The 22,694-nt window shown below is 40.6% G+C and overlaps 1 protein-coding gene across 1 annotated transcript in view; it reads right to left on the bottom strand.

Annotated features, from left to right (window-relative positions):
- znrf1 (zinc and ring finger 1) overlaps nucleotides 1-22,694 on the bottom strand; it is a 77,449-nt gene that overhangs the window by 9,031 nt on the left and 45,724 nt on the right. Inside the window, exon 2 of the mRNA XM_036568050.1 lies at nucleotides 15,189-15,284. Within this exon, the coding sequence (XP_036423943.1) occupies nucleotides 15,189-15,284 (96 nt within the window). The remainder of the gene's footprint in view (nucleotides 1-15,188; nucleotides 15,285-22,694) is intronic.

Raw genomic sequence — 22,694 nt, 5'->3', positions numbered from 1 at the left:
AATTAAAACACGCAGTGCATTTCACACAGGTCTGAAATGAGGCTGTGCTGACAGCAGGGGGCAGCGATGAGTGGAATCATGGGAAATAATGTCACCTGCATGTGTTTGTGAGCTGTTTTCACTGTTGTGGTGGGGATCTACGTATTTCGTAGGTCCTTAAAATACCAGTTATTCATTTTTCAGCGTCAGAAAAAAAAGAAATCAGAAAATTATATAAAAGCCCCAACAACTAAATATGATATCTAATTTGTTCAGTGTTCAGTGAGTCACTCTTTACGTTTATTCCAGCTTCCGTTCTTTTCAGGAGACTCAGTTCCTCAAAGAATCTGCAGACACACCTCCAAAGTTCAGTCTTAGAAGCTGGTTGATCATTTTCTGAAGTAATCAAACACATTCAGTGGTGTTGAGGTCTGGACTCTGGGGTGGTCAGTCCGTTGTTCAGCTTCTTTGTTTGATGTGTCCGTCTCCTTTTCTCAGTGAGGTTCTTCTTGAACAGCTACACATCTTTTCAGACCCACAGCGCTGAGTCGTCTTCTCACAGTGGAAGGATGGACAGAAACACCTGTGGATGTTTTCAGATCTGAAGCAGCTTGATTTTCTCCTCTCTCTCAGAGATGAAAGCTTTAAGTGCTGTTTATCTGATGGGGGGCAGTTTTGGTGTCTAGTAGGTCTTCCAGGTGGTTGTTAGGAGCCCCATTTTCTCTGTAGCTTTGAATCTTTTTTTGAACTCCAGTTTTGTAAACTCTTGTTTTTTTTCCACTTATTTTACTTTCTCTTTTTCCTTCCTTACACAAGTGATTTATCTTGTATCTAATCTCCTCAGAAATATCTCTGAAATATGAATAACTCTTATTCATTGCTCATTTTGACAGGTAATGATTTGAGATATAAGCTTAGAGTGAAGTGCAGGGTTTGACTTGCAGGCCTAAACCTGTCAACAAGCTGCATAAAAACACATACGCAGTGCAGATGTATGTCCTACTGATGGCTGAGTTTCCAGTAAACATTTTCTTCGTGTGAGCTGACAGGAAACCCACCAGAATAACACACCACCCCACATTTTCTCTATAGAACACCACTTCCCTTGGAAACACCTGTGTGGCTGTGAGTGTTTGTGTGCATATGTGAAGATGATTATCAAGGGAAGGTAAGAAAACAAATGTGCCACCAGACTAACATGCAGTATATGACACTGCATTTAGTGTTTAAGATAACATAACACAACCGTTCAAGTGCAGCAGTGTGGGTAACACTTTGTTTGGATGGTCCACTGTAGATGCTTTGTAGATACTTAATTTACTCTCAAGTTACATTCAACTAAATATCTACTAAATGTAGCTGAACTTGAAGTGAAGTGTGGAAGATTGTATCAAATCTATCCCCAACCCTAAATCAGGGGTCGGCAACCCAAATGTTACGAAGAACCATTTTGTCCTTTCACCAAAAATGAATCCACCTTAGGAGCCACAAGATTTAATGTCCATTTTACCATCTTGGCTGTAAATATGTCTCAGCGTGTGTTAATGTACTAACATAGGCTAAAAAATATAAACAAAAACACAGACTTGCTTTGCTTTAAGCTTTAGCTCAGCTGCTTTTCTCGCATCTCTGGCGGGAAACTTTTCCAAAAGTAGAACAGTTTCTTGTAAAATGTTAACGTTCGACTTTTTACGAGGCTGAAGTCGCTTCTCATTCACGCCAGCTTCTCATTCAAATTTTCCCTGTTCCACCTTAAATGTTGCCTAAGGCGCCAGAATGTAACTGCTGCACCATTTAAGGTGGAACAGGAAAATCTGAACGATAAGCTGAGTTTAGCCTCGCAACTTTTTAGTGTTTGAGTTTCTTGTTGCAGGTTAAACGTATCAGGAAACCAGCTGGAGTGATTATAAATGTAAATAAGTCCATTCGGCTCCAAATTATCGATGTTCATCTTAAATTTTCAACTATCTAGGCAAGAGTGTTGTCTGCATTACTATGGTGACCAGCAGTCTGCGCACCAATCCTTGGGGTTAAAGGGTGAATTAGCATTTAGGACAATTTATTGTTAAAACTGTGTTGAACGATCAGCAGAGCTTTATTTTACAGTAAAGGAGGATTATTTTATTTTTACCTACAAATCTGATTCTGCTGTGGAGCCACAACAGGACAGTAAAAGAGCCGCATGCAGTTCTGGAGCCATATGTTGCTGACCCCTGCCCTAAACCTAACCCTAACCTTAACCTCAAGACAAAACCTACACCTATGTATTATATATATATATATATATATATATATGATATATATATATATATATATATATATATATATATATATATAGTCAGATCCAAAATTTGGGTGCCTCCCGTCAAATTCGATGTTTTGTTGATTTGTGAAAATAAGTGAACAAATCCTCTACAGTGAACACACTTCTGCACATTTTAATGCACAATTACTGTTTATGTGCTGAATTTAATATATTGGGAGAGAAATAAAACAGAAAATGTGGCCTGTGAAAAATGTTACTATGTTAAAAGAAACCAAAATTGTGTACTAAAATTTGCATTAAAATGTCATATTTAAGTGTGTTCTCTGTAGAGGATGTGCTGAATTATTTTCAATTTAAAAAATCAGCAAAACATCTAGGCCCAATCCCATGTCACATGTTTCGAGTGTCACTTTGCTCCCTGTGACGTTAAGCACTGACACTGTGACACTGTGACTGCAACATGTTTAGGCATAAATACTTAAAGACGACAACAATAACAATACAGTGTCTAACATCATACTGACATTTGGCTGTTAACTCATGCATGCTAACACTAAATGCTATCAGCAGAGGCTCCTTAAACGTCCCTAACGCGACTGCACTCAAATCCACAACACTGGGTTATTCGTTATTACCTAATAAAGAAGAAAAGGTACTTCGACTATCATCTGCTTTGCTTTCGTCTCAGACACTGTTACCCTTCGAGGCTGAGGAAGAGCAGAGCTGCAGCTTTCTCGTTCATCGTAAAGAGAGAGCTGCGGGACACTTGAGGTCAGAGGGGAAGAAGACGGACAGGAAGAGATGGGTGGGGCTCGAATAAGGGTGGCTTTTATGACAGTATGAAAAATGATGCCACGATATGTACAAGTATATCATACACTGTCAGCACTTTTGCTTTGTCATGCTTACCAAATAGCTTGGCAGTGAGTGGCACAGCAGCAGCAGCAGGAGTCTGCACTACACTACAATGATAATATCTTTGATCATATCTGTTAGATAAATAAAGGTTATTATTATTATTAGTAGTAGTAGTGGTAGCAGTATTATAGCATATATCATAATATAGATACACCGATCAGGTATGACATTATGACCACCTCCTTGTTTCTGCACTCATTGTCCATTTTATCAGCTCCACTTACTATATAGGTGCACTTTGTAGTTCTACAGTTACAGACTGTAGTCCATCTGTTTCTCTGCATACTTTGTTAGCCCCCTTTTACCCTGTTCTTCAGTGGTCAGGACCCCCATGGACCCTCACAGAGCAGGTACTATTTGGGTGGTGGATCATTCTCAGCACTGCAGTAACACTGACGTGGTGGTGGTGTGTTAGTGTGTGTTGTGCTGGTACAAGTGGATCAGACACAGCAGTGCTGCTGGAGTCTTTAAACACCTCAGTGTCACTGCTGGACTGAGAATAGTCCACCAACCAAAAATATTCAGCCAACAGTGTCCTGTGGGCAGCATCCTGTGACCACTGATGAAGGACTAGAGGATGACCAACACAAACTGTGCAGCAGCAGATGAGCTATCGTCTCTGACTTTACATCTACAAGGTGGACTGACAAGGTAGGAGTGTCTAATAGAGTGGACAGTGAGTGGACACAGTGTTTAAAAACTCCAGCAGCACTGCTGTGTCTGATCCACTCAGACCAGCACAACACACACTAACACACCACCACCACATCAGTGTCACTGCAGTGCTGAGAAAGACCCACCACCCAAATAGTACCTGCTCTGTGAGGGTCCATGGGGTCCTGACCACTGAAGAACAGGGTAGAAGGGGGCTAACAAAGTACGCAGAGAAACAGATGGACTACAGTCTGTAACTGTAGAACTACAAAGTGCACCTATATAGTAAGTGGAGCTGATAAAATGGACAATGAGCGTAGAAACAAGGAGGTGGTCATCATGTTATGCCTGATCGGTGTATATAATCATATTTTAGCTGTTAAAGCCACCACCTAAAGTTTATAACAACTAAAAAAAACGGATATATTCACTGTTAGATGACTTTAGTTGTGCTGTACGCTGCCATCTCTGATGTTCAGCTTGCAGTAGATAATCCACAGTAAAGGTTACGCCTCATTTGGGGGAGCGATATGATAATTTAATATCGTTACTGGGATTAATAATGTCATAAATTCTAGATAAATTACATTAGATCGTCTAGATCTGCGTGGATCATTAAATATTTAGACCAATTATAGGGAGTCTGTAAACAACAACAACAAGTGTACAGCAACAGAGCACTCAAGGTCATGTGTTATCAAGAATAACATCACGACCTCGATATTTCTGCTGCTTTCATAACACAAAAAAGCAAAGAAGCCCTGAATCCTGTATCAAATGTGCTTCAGTGTTGCCAGCGTCCTCAGCCGAGACAGGACCATGCAGTGATGCTACTGTTTTGGCTGAAGAATTCAACTCAAACATTTTTAGAATGTGTTTGGTTGTTTGTTCTTCACAGCATTGAGAAAATCTTGGTTTGATCGTTTCGGGACGTTAATTTAATGAGAAATCGAGGAGAAAATGACGAATATCCAAGTTGAGCAACTCCAGCAGCACTGCTGTGTCTGATCCACTCGTACCAGCGCGACACACTAACACACCACCACCACGTCAGTGTTACTGCAGTGCTGAGAATGATCCACCACCCAAATAATACCTGCTCTGTGGGGGTCCTATGGGGGGACCGTTGAAGAACAGGGTGACAAAGTATGCAGAGAAACAGATGGACTACAGTCTGTAACTGTAGAACTACAAAGTGCTTCTATATGATTAGTGGAGCTGATTAAATGGACAATGAGTGTAGAAACAAGGAGGTGGACTCGATGAAGTGGTCAGTCGGTGTAAGTATCTGTATTGTGAAGACGTCTTTTGGTATCAAAGTATTATATTTTTGGCATATCACCCACCCTTGAGTAAGGAGGTGGACAGATTGAAGGATGTATGGAGGGAGGGAGGAGATGAGCTTGGAAAGGAAGACAGAGAAGGATGGAGCGAGGAACGGGCGTGTATGTGTGTGTGTGTGTGTGTGTGTGTGTGTGTGTATGTATAGGTGTGTGTGTGTGTGTGTGTGTGTGTGTGTATGTATAGGTGTGTGTGTGTGTGTGTATGTATAGGTGTGTGTGTGTGTGTGTGTGTGTGTGTGTGTATGTATAGGTGTGTGTGTTTGTGTGTGTGTGTGTGTGTGTGTGTGTGAATAGAGAGCTGGGAAGAAGGACAGAGTCAGATGGAAGACATATGCTCCAAATGCAAATCAGATTAGTCAACATCCTGCGGCCCTCCAAAATCTATTTCCCACCCCCAACTCGCCCCAGCGAACCGTTCATATCAGCTACACACACCTGCCCCTTACACACAACACGCACAGGGACGAGCCCCCAAACTCCTCAATGGTAAAGCACAAAAAAGGAAAACGAGACTTGAAAAGTGAGATTACATATTTCACATTTGAGCAACATCAAAATTAACCTCAAAAAATGAGCCCTATTCACACCAAGCATGTTTTGCAGTGGCGGACCCTTCACACTCAATCTGACAGTTTCGCTTTTTAACACTCTGGGAACCCGAGAACAAGACGGACTCCTGGAGTAGCAGCGTTGATTAATTAATCTTTTTATTTTTTTTTACCCTTGTGTGGTGTTCAGGTCTGTGGGACCCATTTTCAATGTTTACCAAAATAAAAAATGATGCGATTTATTATTATTTCAACCTGAGATTTTTGGCCTTTGTTCATTTTCTGTGAAGAACATATAAAATATCCCATTTTCAGTGACGTCACTCTGTTCACCCCCCACACATCTATAGTACACATGTGGTGTTGGGTGAACCTGCGGGGAGTAAAAGTGTGGAGGTGCTGTGTCCTTCACTCTGTTCTCCTCCTACATGGCCTGCTGTTAGTGTGTGTGTGTCTGTGTGTGTATGTGTGTGTCTCTGTGTGTGTGTGTTTATGTGAGGGTGGACAACATGGACAGGCTGCTGACTGGCTACAGCTGCTAAAGGAAAACCCTACACTGGACACTTCTGGTATTTCTACATTAATTGTTATGGCTGTATTGATTTAAATCTTTAAAACTTAAACCAAGTCATTTACATTTATGGCATTTGGCAGATGCTCTTATCCAGAGCGACTTACTATTGGATCATTTTACACAGGGTTAGGGTTGGCAGAGTTAGGAGTCTTGCCTAAGGACTCTTATTGGTATAGTGTTGGGGGCTTGGCCAGGTGGGGGACTGAACCCCAGTCTACAGCGTAGAAGGCAGTAGTGTTACCCACTACACTACTCCAACCAGTCAATAAATCCATAGATTCAGCCAATAAATCGAATTTCTCCTGCTGAGACTGAAGCTCATTTTAAGACTATTTGATTTATTTCCAAACATTTTTACTCGTTTTAAGTAAATGTAGACACAGCAGGATATCGCTCAGTAATAAAGGCCTATTCAGACCGAGGCCGACTGTCATGGACGGAAAAAACGTATGTAAAGTTTTGAAAAATTAACAATGCACTGCAAAAAAATAGTATCTTCTCAAGTGAAATTAGCTTAGTCGACATATATAGTATTTCTTATTTTAAGATTATTTAACTTATTTCTATACATTTAACCTGTTTTACGTGGATTTAGTACATAAAATGATCTCACTAAAACCAGCAACATTATCTGCCAGTGCAGTGAGATAATTTGACTTACTAAATCCACTTAAAGCAGGTAAAAAATGTCTAGAAATAAGTTTAATAAACTTAAAATAAGAAACATTTTAAGTAAATATATAATATTTTGAATCTCTTTTTCTTTCAAGTCATGATCACAGCCCGTCTAAAACATCCTATTAGAATGGCGAGATTCCAGTCGACAGCCATATAAAACTGAGCCTGAGAAAACATAACCTTATTTATTTATTTACTTTATTTAGTCATTTGTACATATTTAAGGACAATTTCTTCATCTAATCTTTGCTGCTTTGTAGTAAAGTAAGTAAACTTTATTTATATAACACTTTTCTAAGATAAAGCTACAAAGTGCTTCACAATAAATAATTAAATGAAAAAATTGTAAATAATATAAAGAAACACACACAGTTAAGCACATTACCTCTGATCACAACTCAAAAAAGCTAGAGAATAAAAGTCTTTAGGCGCTTCTTAAAAGAGGATGTGGACTCAGAGAGTCTGATATCGAGGGGGAGACTGTAAAACGTGCTTTACAAATAAATCTGAACTGAACTGAATGTTTATGTCTGTAGCCGATTGTCCCAAGTATTTGATCCACTTTGAGTCTAGTGGTCCAAGGCCTGCCAGGGCCCCTGACCGTCAGAGAACACTGGGAACTGCCTCCTCCCCTCGCCCCCTGATTCAGTAATCCACCCCCCCCACCCCCACCCCCCACACACAGGGCTGCAGCTGAGCCTGTTATCCTCTTAGGAGTCTGTGACTTCAACAACTTAGCAGTGTGTTCTGGGTTAGGAGAACAGGTGTGTGTGTGTGTGTGTGTGTGTGTGTGTGTGTGTGTGTGTGTGTGTGTGTGTGTGTGTGTTATCCCCCTCTGACTCAGTGTTACAGTGTGAGCTTCTTCCCCTGGATACGAGTGTGTGTCTGTGGCCCTTGTTATGCTTCAGTACTGCTGACTCTATTAAACCCTACACAGTAATAAACAGCAGGGCTGAATTCAGCCAGGCTGAGAGGAAACAGTCATTTCTGAAAGGGTCTTTATCTTATTTATCTCCTCTATTTCATTTTCTTTCCCTCGAGGTCCACTTATAAAGTTTATGTACCAAAAACAGCCACAATTCATTTTTACAGCCCCCCTTTACAGTGCAAAAAAATCAGTCCTACATTATGTCAACTTATTACTTCATCTTACTTAATCATTTATTAATCTCAATGAACTCGAAATTCAACAGGTTGTTGCTGCCACTGTGCCTTTATATACTCATATATCGCTGATGTTGGAGCAAAACCTCGCATCTCCATTTTTGTCGTTTTTCGGTTTTTGGCCTAATTTGAAAATCCCTGTGGCCCTTTATGTTGTATGTAAATTTCATGATGATTGGACCAAAAGGAACAGCCCAAAATGACTTAGTAAAAAGTCTGGTTCCATTGACTTACATTAAAAGAAAGGATGTTTTTTTCCTTCTCCTGTAAAGTTACCATTTTGGAGATGTGAGGTTTTGTTCCGACAGCATTGATATGTAAATAACCTCTGTTCTTATTGGCTGGCCTGTATGGTGCTTCACTGAGTGAAGCTAAACTGCTGTAGGCTAAATAGATGGATGTATGTAAATCAGTTGCTTTCGTGACATCATAAAAATAATGACTTCAAAATGAGCTGTTTCTGCAGCTTAGAGGTCCATATATGGACTGAAACCTTAAAGAAATTAAATGAAAATTTGTTTTTACATAATAAGTTTTATCCTCACTGACTGAAATTCAGGGAATACAAAGTACTAAAACACAAAATAACACTTTACTTAGAATAAGATAAGTTAAATGCTGTAAAGTTAAACTATGCAGAAAATGTACAGTATTTATTTGACTTGTAATGTTATTTTTGGGCATTTTATCTCAGTATTTGTGTTTTAAGAGGCATTTTTGCTCACTGCCCCTGGTTATTTCTGCCACTGCGGTCAGGTTTAGACTAAACATTTTCTTGGAGTGTAGTTTAGACCAGGTCCTAGTCCAGAAGACCTGAGCTACCTCAGAGATCTCATGTTCGGGGTAAAAACTGCAGTGACTGGTTAACAAAGCCAGTAACATTTATTACAAAAACCTAATCCTAACTTTAACCTTAACCTCAACTCAAAACTTAATCCTATCCCTCACCCTGGCCCTAATCCTAATCCTAACTTTAACCTCAACCCAAAACCTAATCCTAACCCTCACCCTGGCCCTAATCCTAATCCTAACTTTAACTTCAACCCAAAACCTAATCCTAACCCTCATCCTGGCCCTAATCCTAACCCTCATCCTGGCCCTAATCCTAACCCTCATATATTTCTGATATGTTACTGTTTGTTTCATCTAAAAATCACCAACGTTTGAAGAAACAACGGCTGAACTTAGTGAAGAACTGAGTGAGACACCGTTCACTGCAGGTACGATGGACGGTTGTTCCACCAGCTCGTCTCCTGATTTAAGGAAAACCTGAAAACTGAGTGCTGGTCTGATTTCTTTCACTTGATATTTACATTTAATTTGCTTGTTGTTCACAAAAGATCAGATTTGTGTGTCCACACAGCCCTGAAAACATCCGATCTGAGTCACGTCAGGGCAAAAAATCGGATTTGTGCCACTTCAACCTGGTAAAGTGAACGTAACCTTAGACATTTACTGCTCCACATATGTTCCATACAGCCCCTTTACTTCCATACACCACAGAAACGCCCACCAGCGGCGAGCAGAGATCCGGTGCGGTGGATTGTGGTGAGAAAAACTGCAAGTGGACGAGCACGGTTAGACCAAAAATAGAGCCAGAGCTTTTCAGATCCTTTCATCTACGAAAGTAAAAGTGTTTTCAATGCAGAATAGTTAATGTGAAGCTGGTGTTTCACAGCAGCGAATCAGTGAAACACAGCCGCTTAAATGGAAGCACCTGTGCTACAGCAGCCGTCCATCACGCAGGAAAACGAGTTGCTAGGTTAACCAAAATAAACATGAGGAATAAACGTTGGTGGCAGCTCTATTTCAGAGCTTACAAACTTGAACTGGACTTACTGTGCACATGCTGTGAAAAGCCCACGTGAGCTGACCGGTGTGCTGTGTCTTTTTTCAGACTCGACTCTGCATGATATTTTAATACCTGGAGTTAAATTTAGCCACTGGTCAGGGAGAAGGGAGGAGGAGGGGCGGGGGGGGGGTGTAGGGCACAGAAAGTGATTTTGCTGTTAAGTTCATTTCTTTTTAGCGCTGTGGAGAGCAGGTAGATGCTGGACTAACCCTAGTCTTCATACTTGAACTAAACATATCAGAAACATAGAGACAGCCTGACACTAGCCACGTTTACATGCAGCCTAATAATCTGTTAATAATCCGACTAATAGCTGAATCAGAATAGAATACGTCCATGTAAACACCTCAGTCGGAATGGACTAGTCCGGTTAAAGCCATTCAGAATACAGTTTCTATCCGATTGATCGAGGTGGGTGATCCTGTAAATAATCCGTTAAATGGAATAATAATATCCGTGTAAACGCCTGTATCTGATTACATTCCCTATCGGAAAGTTTAAGTCTGTTCTGATCATGTTCGTAGCGTCATAGTGAAAGTTTATACCGTTCAACAAGGCGGAGCAGAAACTGGTCTGCAGAGGAGACGAAGTTCATGCTCTGATCTTTAAAAGACGGCGGTGGGACGGACGTCCAGCTTATGTGTATCAGAACACGACGTCTTCCTTTCACCTCTTTAATAAGGACATGTGAAGGACGTTTTCCTGAGTCTGACATCATTTTAAAGCAATTAAAAACACAAGCACTGCTCACTGCTGCTCATCTCACTCTGACTGGACTCACGTGATGCTGGTTGTCATGGTAACGTCTACACTAAGTGGTTCTCTGTTTCTGCGTATAATTTTGGATCGGATTACTAATGGCCAGTGAGTGTGTCTGTGTAAGTCCTGTATTTATACATGCACATTTATTCAGATGTAGAATTGTAATTTACATTTAATTCCAATTTTCATTTGTAGTATCTTTTTACGTGGACATTAAGTAATGTGAAGATGTAGGGCAGGTTATCTTTGTTTGTGTCTGGGTGTGATGATGCTCTGTGAGATCTCCTCTGAGGACGGCTCTGTTTCTGCCTGCTCTGAAGCAACAGCGCATGTTTAGACCTGCTTCATTCCCTCAACATGATCAATACAGCCTGCGGTGTCACACACACACACACACACACACACACACACACACACAGACAGACGTAATCCTAGCCTCCTAAGGTTTTCCATTGACCTGTCTATTACTGTACCCAAACACGGCTGTGCTTAAGTGAGCTAAGTGAAACCCTTTGGCTCGTTTTGTTTTTCAGGTCAAGGCTGCACTTTGAATAAACAAACAAACAAACCAACCAACCAAAAAAAGCATTTCCTCACAGGGACCCCGAGAGACTTTTCATGTACTCATCATTTTTCTGGTTCTCATATAATTATGTGTAATATCATTATAATTCATAATTCATCTCATATAATTAATAAAGAGTGCAAAGGCGGTAAAAGAGGGTAAACACATACATACAGGTTTGTTTAATACAGTGTCAGAATGTAGGTCACACAAATGTATCTACATGTAATAATAAATGCCCCATGTGTTTAATATATATGTATGTACTTCTAAGAATAATATATGTATTGTACATATGTAAACCTATATGTAAAAATATGCCTATATGTATATTTATGTAAGTGCCAATATGTAAAAATATGCCCATATATATAATATAAATGTAAGTACCAATATGTAAAAATATGCCTATATATATAATATAAATGTAAGTACCAATATGTAAAAATATGCCTATATATATAATATAAATGTAAGTACCAATATGTAAAAATATGCCCATATATATAATATAAATGCAAGTACCAATATGTAAAAATATGCCCATATATATAATATAAATGCAAGTACCAATATGTAAAAATATGCCTATATATATAATATAAATGCAAGTACCAATATGTAAAAATATGCCCATATATATAATATAAATGCAAGTACCAATATGTAAAAATATGCCTATATATATAATATAAATGTAAGTACCAATATGTAAAAATATGCCTATATATATAATATAAATGCAAGTACCAATATGTAAAAATATGCCCATATATATAATATAAATGCAAGTACCAATATGTAAAAATATGCCTATATATATAATATAAATGTAAGCACCTATACATGATAAGGCCAAATATATATAGAGTAACTGTCAGTGAGGCATGTAAATTCGGGGCACAGAACTGAACGAGGACAAGTACAGCTGCTCTGTGTGTGTGTGTGTGTGTGTGTCTGTCTGTCAGTCACTGAGAGACAGACAGACGTGAGACAGACGTGAAGGCTCTGTGGAACTGAGTCAGTAGTGCCGATTTAAACCGCAGGAGAATGAGTAAGAGACTTGAATGCTGAGCATTGTGGGAAAAAACTGCTCGCCCAGCTCCACCTCCTACAGTAAACCTGCTCGAGCTTTCACCTTCACTCAGGACCTCCTTCATCCCCTCTCTCTCTGCCTGTCTCTCTCTCTGCCTATCTATCTCTCTCTTTCTCCCTTTCTACCCGTTTCTCTCCCTGTCTTTACTCATCTGTGCCTATCTCTTTCCCTCTGTTTCTCTCTCTCTCTGCCTGTCTCTCTCTCTCTCCCTCTGTGCCCATCACTCTCCTTCTGTTTCTCTCTCTCCCTGTTTGTCTCTCTCTCTCTTTGTTTGTCTCTCTCTCTCTCTCTGTTTGTCTCTGTCTCATCATCCTGCATGTTCTCTCTTTATGTCTCACTCCCTTTTCCTGCTTTTCTCTCTCTTTGTTTGTCTCTCTCCCTCTCTCTGCCTCACTCTCTCTCTATGTTTACGTTTGTCTCTCTCTCTCTCTCTGTTTATGTCTCTCTCTCTTTTTCTCTGTCTCTGTCTCTCTCTCTCTCTCTGTTTAGGTGTCTGTCATTTTTTTTGCCTGCCTCTTTCTCACTGCATGGCCCCTCTCTGTCTCTGCTGTCTCTCTCTCTGTTTACGTCTCTCTCTGGTTCTCCATCTCTGCTGTCTGTCTCCATCTCTTTCTCTCTCTCAAATCAAATCAAATCAAATATGCTTTATTGGCATGACAGGATATAAGACCTATGTTGTCAAAGCTGTAAATATATGTTAAATTGAATTATTATTAAAATATACATGAATAGGAAAAAGAAATTAGAAAATAAATAGAAAATAAATAAAAAATAAATAAATATGGCAATACATATAAGTATAGAATGAATATGGACATGCCAAATGTAATAAAATAAAATACAATAAAAATAAAATAAAGTAAAATTCTACCATTACTACTACTATTAACAATAATAATAATAATAATAATAATAATATAATAATTTAAAAATAAATAAATAAATAAAACAAACAAGGTACATATGAAACATGTAATACATTTTGAACATCAGGAATTAGAAGTATTAATTACATAACTGAAGATGTGCTATGTTATGTTTTCTCTGATCTTCTGAATAAACTGTCCGGCTAAACTTACTGTTTCTACATTTTCTCCCAGTAAAATCTTCATTTTCTCTCAGTCGGTCAGTTTGGGGAAGGAGGGGGTTTTATTAGTAAATTTGGGCAGAAAAGCGTCTCTGATGGTTATATTTTTTAACATGAAAGAAGGAAGTGATTCTCAGTTTCTATCTCTCCTGACGGGCAGTGGGTGCAGATCCTGTCCTCTCTGTCCATCCTGCTTTTCCTGTGCCTCCCTGTTTCAATGGCCAGTTTATGGTCACTCAGTCTGTACTTCGTTAGTGTTTGTCTTTGTTTGTTATCTTTGATCCTGATTAGATAATTGGCTAATGAGTATTTCCGATCAAGCATTTTGTAACATTTGAGTTTGTTTTAGGTGAGTGATTTGGTTTCTCCAGTAGAGGCTATAATACACTCTCTCTCTCTCTCTCTCTCTCTCTCTCTGTTTACGTCTCTCTCTCTCTCTCTGTTTACGTCTCTCTCTCTGGTACTCCATCTCTGCTGTCTGTCGCCATCTCTCTCTCTCTCTCTCTCTCGCTCTCTCTCTCTCTCTTTCTCTCTGTTTATGTCTCTCTCTCTGGTCCTCCATCTCTGCTGTCTGTCTCCCTCCCTCTCTCTCTCTCTCTCTCTCTCTCTCTCGCTCTCTCTCTCTCTCTCTCTGTTTATGTCTCTCTCTCTGGTTCTCCATCTCTGCTGTCTGTCTCCATCTCTCTCTCTCTCTCGCTCTCTCTCTCTCTCTCTCTCTCTCTGTTTACGTCTCTCTCTCTGGTACTCCATCTCTGCTGTCTGTCTCCATCTCTCTCTCTCTCTCTCTCTCTCTCTCTCTGTGAGTTCATGGCAGGCTCTGAAACCAGACTGGTCGTGTGTGTGTATGTATGTGTGTGTATGTGTGTGTGTGTGTGTGTGTGTGCCCCTCTGCAGGTCACCTTTATCTCACTCCTCCAGCTGTCAGTCAATCAGGTAGCTGTCAATCACACATCTACCTACACTGAGCCTGCCAGCCGAACACAGTGCAGCGATATCGGGATCAAAGAGCATTAATGTGTTCAGTGACGACCCTAAAGCGCATAGATTTATACTGAATGATATGGAGAAATATACAGTGATGAGATTTGTAGCCGTAGCCGGTACAGCATGGTATCATACACTATAGTCGATTACAACGCTAGTAGTAGCAGCAGTAGAGCGGGATGCAGTGAATTCTGGAATTCCGATCTGATGTTGATATTGGACCTGGATAATTTTACGATATGTTCTGTGTGTGCGAGGTGTGGGGTGCACCTGCAACAGGTAACCATGAGCTGGCTCAGGTGTGCTGGGAGCTGGAACAAAACAAAAATGTGCCTGAAGGTTCTTAAGATCTCAGCTGGGAACCTCTGACCCAACCAGTGCATTCATAATGTAACAGATTTACTTTAAAAATATATATATTATAAAATATATTATTTCTTTTGTCCTTAACATACTGAAATTTGACCACAGTACCTTTACGCACCCAAAAACATAAAGGGTCAAGATGATGCTGTGATACTGGGTTTCATAAAGATCGTCCAGTTTAAGTGAAAGTTGAAAGAAAGAGGGAAAGAGACAAAAGAGAGAGACAGAAAAACGGCCGAGGAGTCCACAGACACAGCCAGAGTCAGAGAGGAGACGAAGGACGAGAGGACAGAGGGAGCACTCAGGAAGAGAGTTTTTGGACGTTGGGGTGTAATAAAGAGGTGTGGCTTACCGTTGTATGAGAGGCGGGGCTTACTCAGACACATGATGAAGTGAACCTCCATTTCATTGGACGCCACTGACTTGGAGCAAACAGGACACTTGAAGCCTGAATGAGAGACGGAGAGAAGAAGAGGATCAGAGAGGAGTTCGTCAGCCAATAATCACAGACTGCAGAGCCAATCAAATCAGCTGAGACAGGAGGAGAGGTGAGCCAGCAACCAGAAGGTTGTGGGTTCAAATCCCAGCACTGACTGGGAACACCTGGTTGTGCCCTTGGGTAAAGCACTTAACCCCCCAGTCCCACTGCCCCAGTCCCAGTGCCCCAGGTGGCGCTGCTCTGCTGGGAATGCTGTGCTGCTCCCAGACTGGGAATAGTTGGGCAGCAAAATTTCACTTGTAGGAACAATGAATTACATAACAACCACATTCAGACTGATTTTTACAGAGCCCTGCTGGTGACATCCGATATAAATAAAAATAATGTGTGGCCATGCATTATTAACAGGTGGGAATGAGATGCTAATATGTGGCCACTAGTAAGGCGTGGGAATGAGATAATTAAGTCATGGCCACGACTTAGTAAGGCATGTGAACAAAATCATGCCTTCCTAAGTCGTAGGCATGCATTAGGATTTCTTTCCCTCGCCTTATAAAGTCATGGCCACGACTTAATTATCTTGTTCCCATGCCTTACTCAGTCGTCGCCATGCATTAGGATTTTGTTCCCATACCTTACTAAGTTGTGGCTATGCATTAGGATTTCGTTCCCCTGCCTTACTAAGTCGTAGGCATGCATTAGGATTTCGTTCCCTCGCCTTACAAAGTCATGGCCACGACTTAATTATCTTGTTCCCATGCCTTACTAAGTCGTGGCCATGCATTAGGATTTTGTTCCCATACCTTACTAAGTTGTGGCCATGCATTAGGATTTCGTTCCCCCGCCTTACTAAGTTGTAGGCATGCATTAGGATTTCTTTCCCTCGCCTTATAAAGTCATGGCCACGACTTAATTATCTTGTTCCCATGCCTTACTAAGTCGTGGCCATGCATTAGGATTTTGTTCCCATACCTTACTGAGTTGTGGCCATGCATTAGGATTTCGTTCCCCTGCCTTACTAAGTCATAGGTATGCATTAGGATTTCGTTCCCTCGCCTTACAAAGTCATGGCCACAACTTAATTATCTTGTTCCCATGCCTTAATAAGTCACGGCCATGCATTAGGATTTTGTTCCCATACCTTACTAAGTTGTGGCCATGCATTAGGATTTCGTTCCCCTGCCTTACTAAGTCGTAGGCATGCATTAGGATTTCGTTCCCTCGCCTTACAAAATCATGGCCACGACTTAATTATCTTGTTCCCATGCCTTAATAAGTCATGGCCATGCATTAGGATTTTGTTCCCATACCTTACTAAGTTGTGGCCATGCATTAGGATTTCGTTCCCCTGCCTTACTAAGTCGTGGCCATGCATTAGGATCTTGTTCCCTCGCCTTACTTACACGTCTTGCTTTTCATTTCAGTGCCCATGTTAACTGGTCAGCACGTTCACACAGGCTGCGTGTGCAAAGTGGCAGAGCCTCCCAGACGCCGTGCTAATTATCAATATTTAGAAAACAGGCCTGGCACCGATTTTTTCCATGCTGTGCGCGTCACGCAGCAAAATACGCTACAGTAAGCTGTGAAAATCAGTAAAAACTGAATAGAAAACCATACAAAAAACGTATAAATGGTACCTTTTAAAATTTAATTCATGACAAAATACTAGTTGAACATTCCGTGCTGCAGACAGATTTCCTGGTTTGTCTATCAGGCTTGAAACTTTTGCCAAATCACAAGTCAGATTGCTGTCGAGGACAAACAAACATACCCTGTACTTCCATAAATTACATTTATATTGACTTTTTATTGAACTTTCTCTCTGCTCCGCTCTACAGCACAAACACTGTACGTATGAAAGGGCAGCTCGTCCGAGCTGCGGTGCTCACGCTGCTGCGTCGCTCACACAGAGGCTGCATGTGTGAATAAGGCCTTAGCTGCCACTTTCACGTCTAGTTTTTCTGAGGCCTCTGGTTTTCCCCTCTTTCTATCAGTGAGGTCCCAAACCACCAATCAGTGACCCCTCTAAAATAAAACAACAAATATGCGTATATTTGTCCGTCCGGACGTGGAAATATTATACCACCAAACCCTAATGTGGGGTTTAAGCTTCCATTACTCCAGTCCTAAACCAAAGCTGCTCCACCGTAAACGGATGATTTCCCCCCACAGCTACACATGTAGCGCCGTGCTCCATAACACCAGGGCCTGTCCTCACAGCTTGGGCTGAACACGCACTTGCTGCGAGAGCTTTTGGCTTATTGACTCAAATAAAAGCTTTTTAATTCAGCCTCACTGCATCGTCCTCATACTCACACGCCAGCATGAGCATTCAGTTCTGTACTGAGCGCCGCAGCGTTCATCTGAACGTACGCACTGACCATAACGACAGACGACAGGAGCACACAGAATACAAAACCAGACAGAAACACAATGCCTGCAATCTCCAGAGAAGAAGATACTGATGCCGAGGTGCTTGAGATGAAGAAGCGAGGTGAAAAGCTCGTTTTAATTTCATGCTCACTCTTTTAGGAGCAGATCAGCGGCGAGATTACAGTCACAGCTATAGTTACAGGAAAATGCCTTTCACAGGAATTAGTCTTGCATCATGGGCATCTTATCAATGGAGAAAAAAAAAAACAATTTAAGGGCCCACATCCCTCATTTCTCTTGTATTTTGATTTTTTTATGTTTGTGCAGCTTTTGCATGCCAAATTTTGACATGATCATTTTCCAAACCTCTTTGCATCCCTTGGAATTAAACTCCTGATTGGCTGCCCTGTACCGTGCATCATACAAAAAGCACTCCTTATAACGTGAATGGGCGGAGCTTAACCCCTGTTGGGTGAACAGGCGAATATACGTAAATGTGACAACACAAAATGATTTCAAAATGTGCTGTTTCAGCAGTACGTAAGTGCACTGTTTGCGCTGGGGAGTGAACGCTGTGTTTTGAGACTTCATATTAAATTCTTTTATTTAAAAAAGTGAGAAAAGCAGAGTTCCATATGAGCCCTTTAACCCCTTACCAAGCCATGGGCCCGAAGTTTCATTATAAAACGGACAGTTCTGGTCCTAAAATCTGGCTGAGCTGCGTTCGAAGCCGTTGTAAAATCCACGATATACAAACAGCTATGACCAACTTACAGCGACTGAACTCTATCACTGCGCCACGGCATCAAAAACCCTTCTGTTAATGGAATAATCTTTGACTCTCACGCTGCTCACATGGTCCACCGAGTATATTGATGAAGTAAGAATCTGTTTTTTGTTAAATCTGAGGGGCTGGAGACTCATATTCTTATCTAGAACTAGGCTGGTCAGCTAGCTAACAGGCTAAAAGAGCCAACAGCCTAAACAGCTCCATCATTAATATCACAGGCTTGAATTAAAGCACTTACAGTGTGATTAACTGTAAAACTGCAGCATAAAAGTCTAAAAATGTCAGTTGAATGTTTGACACTCTTCAAATGTTCGTGTTTGAGTCAGAAGTCGTGTCAAATCCAGGCTGAATCCCAAACGGCTCTGCACTCCCTAAATAGTGTTCTAGCTATGAAAGTGTAGAAATTCTAGCCTCTACAGCCAAACAGTGCATCATTTATCCAGTGTGGATGTGTCTGAGTCCCAAACGACTGTTTCTTAGCTGTATTTTGCTCTGTTGAGCTGCAGGATCCAGTATTTAAACTCCTATGTAGTGCACTATGTAGGGAGCAGGGGGCCGTTTGAGATTCAGCCCCAGCGTGAGAAGAGGGGCCGCTGGATTGGTGCTAAATGAGACTCGTGGTGGTTATTTAGTGATCAAAAAGTACTTATAAAGGGAAAGTCTTTGCATTATTATTATTATTTGAATTATTTATAAGAGTTAAAAAATCCATGAAAGGACTAGAAGGCATTTTCTAAAGTTTTGGGGTGTTTTGCCCTTCTGACTCATTTCTGACCCTGAGTGAACTCATAAATACTAGAAACACAACGGCACAGTCTGAAGGCCTCAGCAGACTTCTTGCCGAGACGATGTTCGTCAGGCTTCAGTGAACAATATGACGCAACTGCGGAGAAAACTAACAACTGCAGACGTCGCGAGGCTTCATTCGCCATGTCGCGCACTGGCAGCTGGACAAACTCTGCAGACGAAGATGCTACATGACAAAGCCTGTGATTGGTCAGTAAAAAAGAGGCGTGCCATTAAACAAAGATGGGTGACTTTGAGGAGCTTTGTCTTTGGCAGATACACTAATATTTCACTGTGAAACGCGCATTTGTTAAATAAACGATGAATATCTCCTAAATGTAAGATGTTAAGTCTATTATTCGGTAGTACTAACTAGCACTAAGCACCAAAACATACAGGTTATCTTATGAAACAACTCCAAGCAGGTTAAGGTGGGTATTTATAAGTGCACTGATCAAAATTTGGCAGGAGGAAGTTCCAGCCAGATGGCAGCGGGTTATATTCCCTATTCAGGATACGGGCGGCATCATCACTGATCTATATCTGCACTCACAAAAGCACTGTTTACTTAGTGTTCGCTCTAACCTGCACCGCCACTCTGTTCTGGGACCTGAATAAACCACTCAGCCCACCAGACCAGAGCTCTTTATTTAGGTTCACAATTCCAAACTCTTCATAAAAGCCTCAAATTTATGCAGAAACAAGAAACTACATCAGCAGCAGTTACACAACAGTCTGGCACAGAGAATTTAAGAGATGAAAAATCATGTTTTCCTCCAAGAAATAACACACAATACTGCACAAACAACGATATATGTATTATTTACAGTGTACGACAGCATCGTACCATATATTTATTCCCCAATTTACAGTACTAGTTGAGAACTATGCACATATAGTGGCCTAAACAAGTGTCCTTTTACTCTTTTCAGACGCTTTATTCTAGTGTCTGATCCAGTGGCTCGCACCAGTAAGGAAGACAAATGTGGTGACTTCCAACTATGAGTAATTATGGCCAATATGATGATGTGTTATTATTATTTTAATATAATCACATCACAATATGCTTTTCTGAGCATATTGTTGCTATTCTCAGTAATTCTACAACACTAATCAGCTGTCCCATTTGAAAGTAGAGATGGCATTTTTTCTTTTCTGATATGGATACTGATATCAATACATCTTCTTTAAAAGCTACTAAGCTTTAAAAAGAGTCACTTTTAATTGAAACACTTCACTTAAGATGAGCATCCAAAAGTAGAAGTACTCAATCGCTCTATTAACCCCACAGGAAGAACAACAGTGGTGCTGTTTCAGGGCAGATTTGTTACAGGATCGGACAACGTTCAGTCTTTTATTCCCTCTGCTATCCAAGCTCATATTGGCCCTTACCTGTATCAGCGCCATCGCTAATTAAAAAGAGCATAATTAGTCCTGTTTAACTTTACCTTAATTTATGAGAAACAGTGAATAAACAAAATGTCACCTTCCAAACATTCGCAATTTTAATTTTAATACAGTCCAGTAGTGGTAAGATGTCAATGCGTCCGGCGTGTGGTAGCCAGACTGTAGCTATGTGGAACTTTCCTTGTTATTTTCCCTGTGAGAGGTATTTTTTATATGTATATAAATATGGATGGAACAAAAAATATAATAACAAAGTATAGTATATATATATATATATATATATATATATATATATCTCCATTTTTGTTGTTTAAAAATACTTAAAGTATGTTATATATATATATATATATATATATTTTGCAAAACCTTATTAGAAAATTGGGATGCATGATAATTTCTGAAACATATTTGCAGAAAATTGTTTCAAAAAACGTCCACATTGGACAGATTTGGCCGCCATTTTTAACTGATATTTGATGATATTTTAGTCCAGAAGTGTCTGCATTTGATTCATTTTGCAGCGTTTGTAACCCTCTACATATAAAAGTAATATTTCTCTCTACTGCTAATCCAGTTGGAATATAGCCCGAGTTTTATAAATATGCATGTATCGTCATCGACAGATATGTACACAAAAATATTGGATATCGACCAACAATATATCAGCGCATCCCTATTTGAAACCACTTCCCAGAGCGAACCAGACCGACTCATACACACTTGAACAAACGCACTGTTTACTTTGCCACCACCTGCCCCGTCACAGACCTGCTCGCCCTGAATAAACCTCTCAGCTGAAGAGCCCAACACAAACAGTGTCCAGATGAGCAGCAGAGGGCACTAGCATGGCGTCAGCGCGGGGGCTGGAGGGGAAGTGCTGCAGAGAGAGCCATTCACACATTTAATCCCCTCTGTTCCAGACCGGGCTCGCCGTGCCCTTCACACACACACACACGCCCTGCAGGCTGCGTCACCCGCAGACAGACGGACGGCCAGACGCACCCAAACGCCAGCCGCGCTGGCTGCTGACCCGCTGCAGTAACACTCTGGCCCTGTGACACACCCCCACCGGGCTGAGCCAGCAGGTCAGTCTCCACACGTTCGGGGAGGGCGGTGAGCTTTTCCACCGGCGGTGAAAGACGAGGCCCACAGCACCGGCCCGGCACGACAGCTGCTTCAGCAGGAAATATCAGCCAGTCTGAACACATTAAAACTCAACAACAACAGCGACATGGAGACGTTCTGCACTCTGTTTACTCCATTCACATTCAAATCATCTCCACACACTCTTAAAAAGACGGTTCTTCAAGGGTTCTTTAGTACAAACATTGGTTCTATGAACTACGAATACTCAAAGAACCATCTGTATGCTTACAGGTTGTTTTTGCATTGAGAAATTTTTGACAGGGGTTCTTCTAGTGTTACAATGTCAAGCTTGTAACATTAGAACCCTTTTTGGTGCTATATAGAACCATATACAACACAATCTGAAGAACTCTTTCACCATAAAAAGGGTTCTTCTATTGTTACAAGCTTGACACTATAACAGTAGAAGAACCCTTTCGGGTGCTAAATAGAACCATTTTCACAATAGTTCTATATAGAACCATCTACAGCACAGTCTCCATCAGTCTGAAGAACCCTTTCATGATGTAAAGAACCCTTTAATCAGGCAAAGCGGTCCTCTGAGTGTTCATGGCTCTATATAGAACCATTTTCTTTACTAAAGAACCCTTGAAGCACCACCTTTTGTAAGAGTTTACTTTTATTTTAGTTTATTCTTTAAACTTTTGATGGTGGCTTTAATGGGTAAAGTGTTTATGCAACAAGATTAAATGAGCAAGTAATAATAATAATAATAATAATAATAATAATCATCATCATCTTACATAAAAATGATATTAATTATGTGTTTTATCGTTAAATGCCTTTCAAAACGCCTTAAGATGAGATATAAAAAGAATAAACTACTGATAATGACATGATAAAATCAAGGTTAAATCATAAAAAGATAAAGAAGTCCGAACTGTGTGAATGTGAACTGACCAAAGGCTGACTGTTTT

The sequence above is a fragment of the Colossoma macropomum genome, unplaced genomic scaffold (assembly GCF_904425465.1).
Source record: "Colossoma macropomum unplaced genomic scaffold, Colossoma_macropomum, whole genome shotgun sequence".
Classification (NCBI taxonomy): domain Eukaryota; kingdom Metazoa; phylum Chordata; class Actinopteri; order Characiformes; family Serrasalmidae; genus Colossoma; species Colossoma macropomum.
This window is presented reverse-complemented; position numbering and strand designations above follow the sequence as displayed.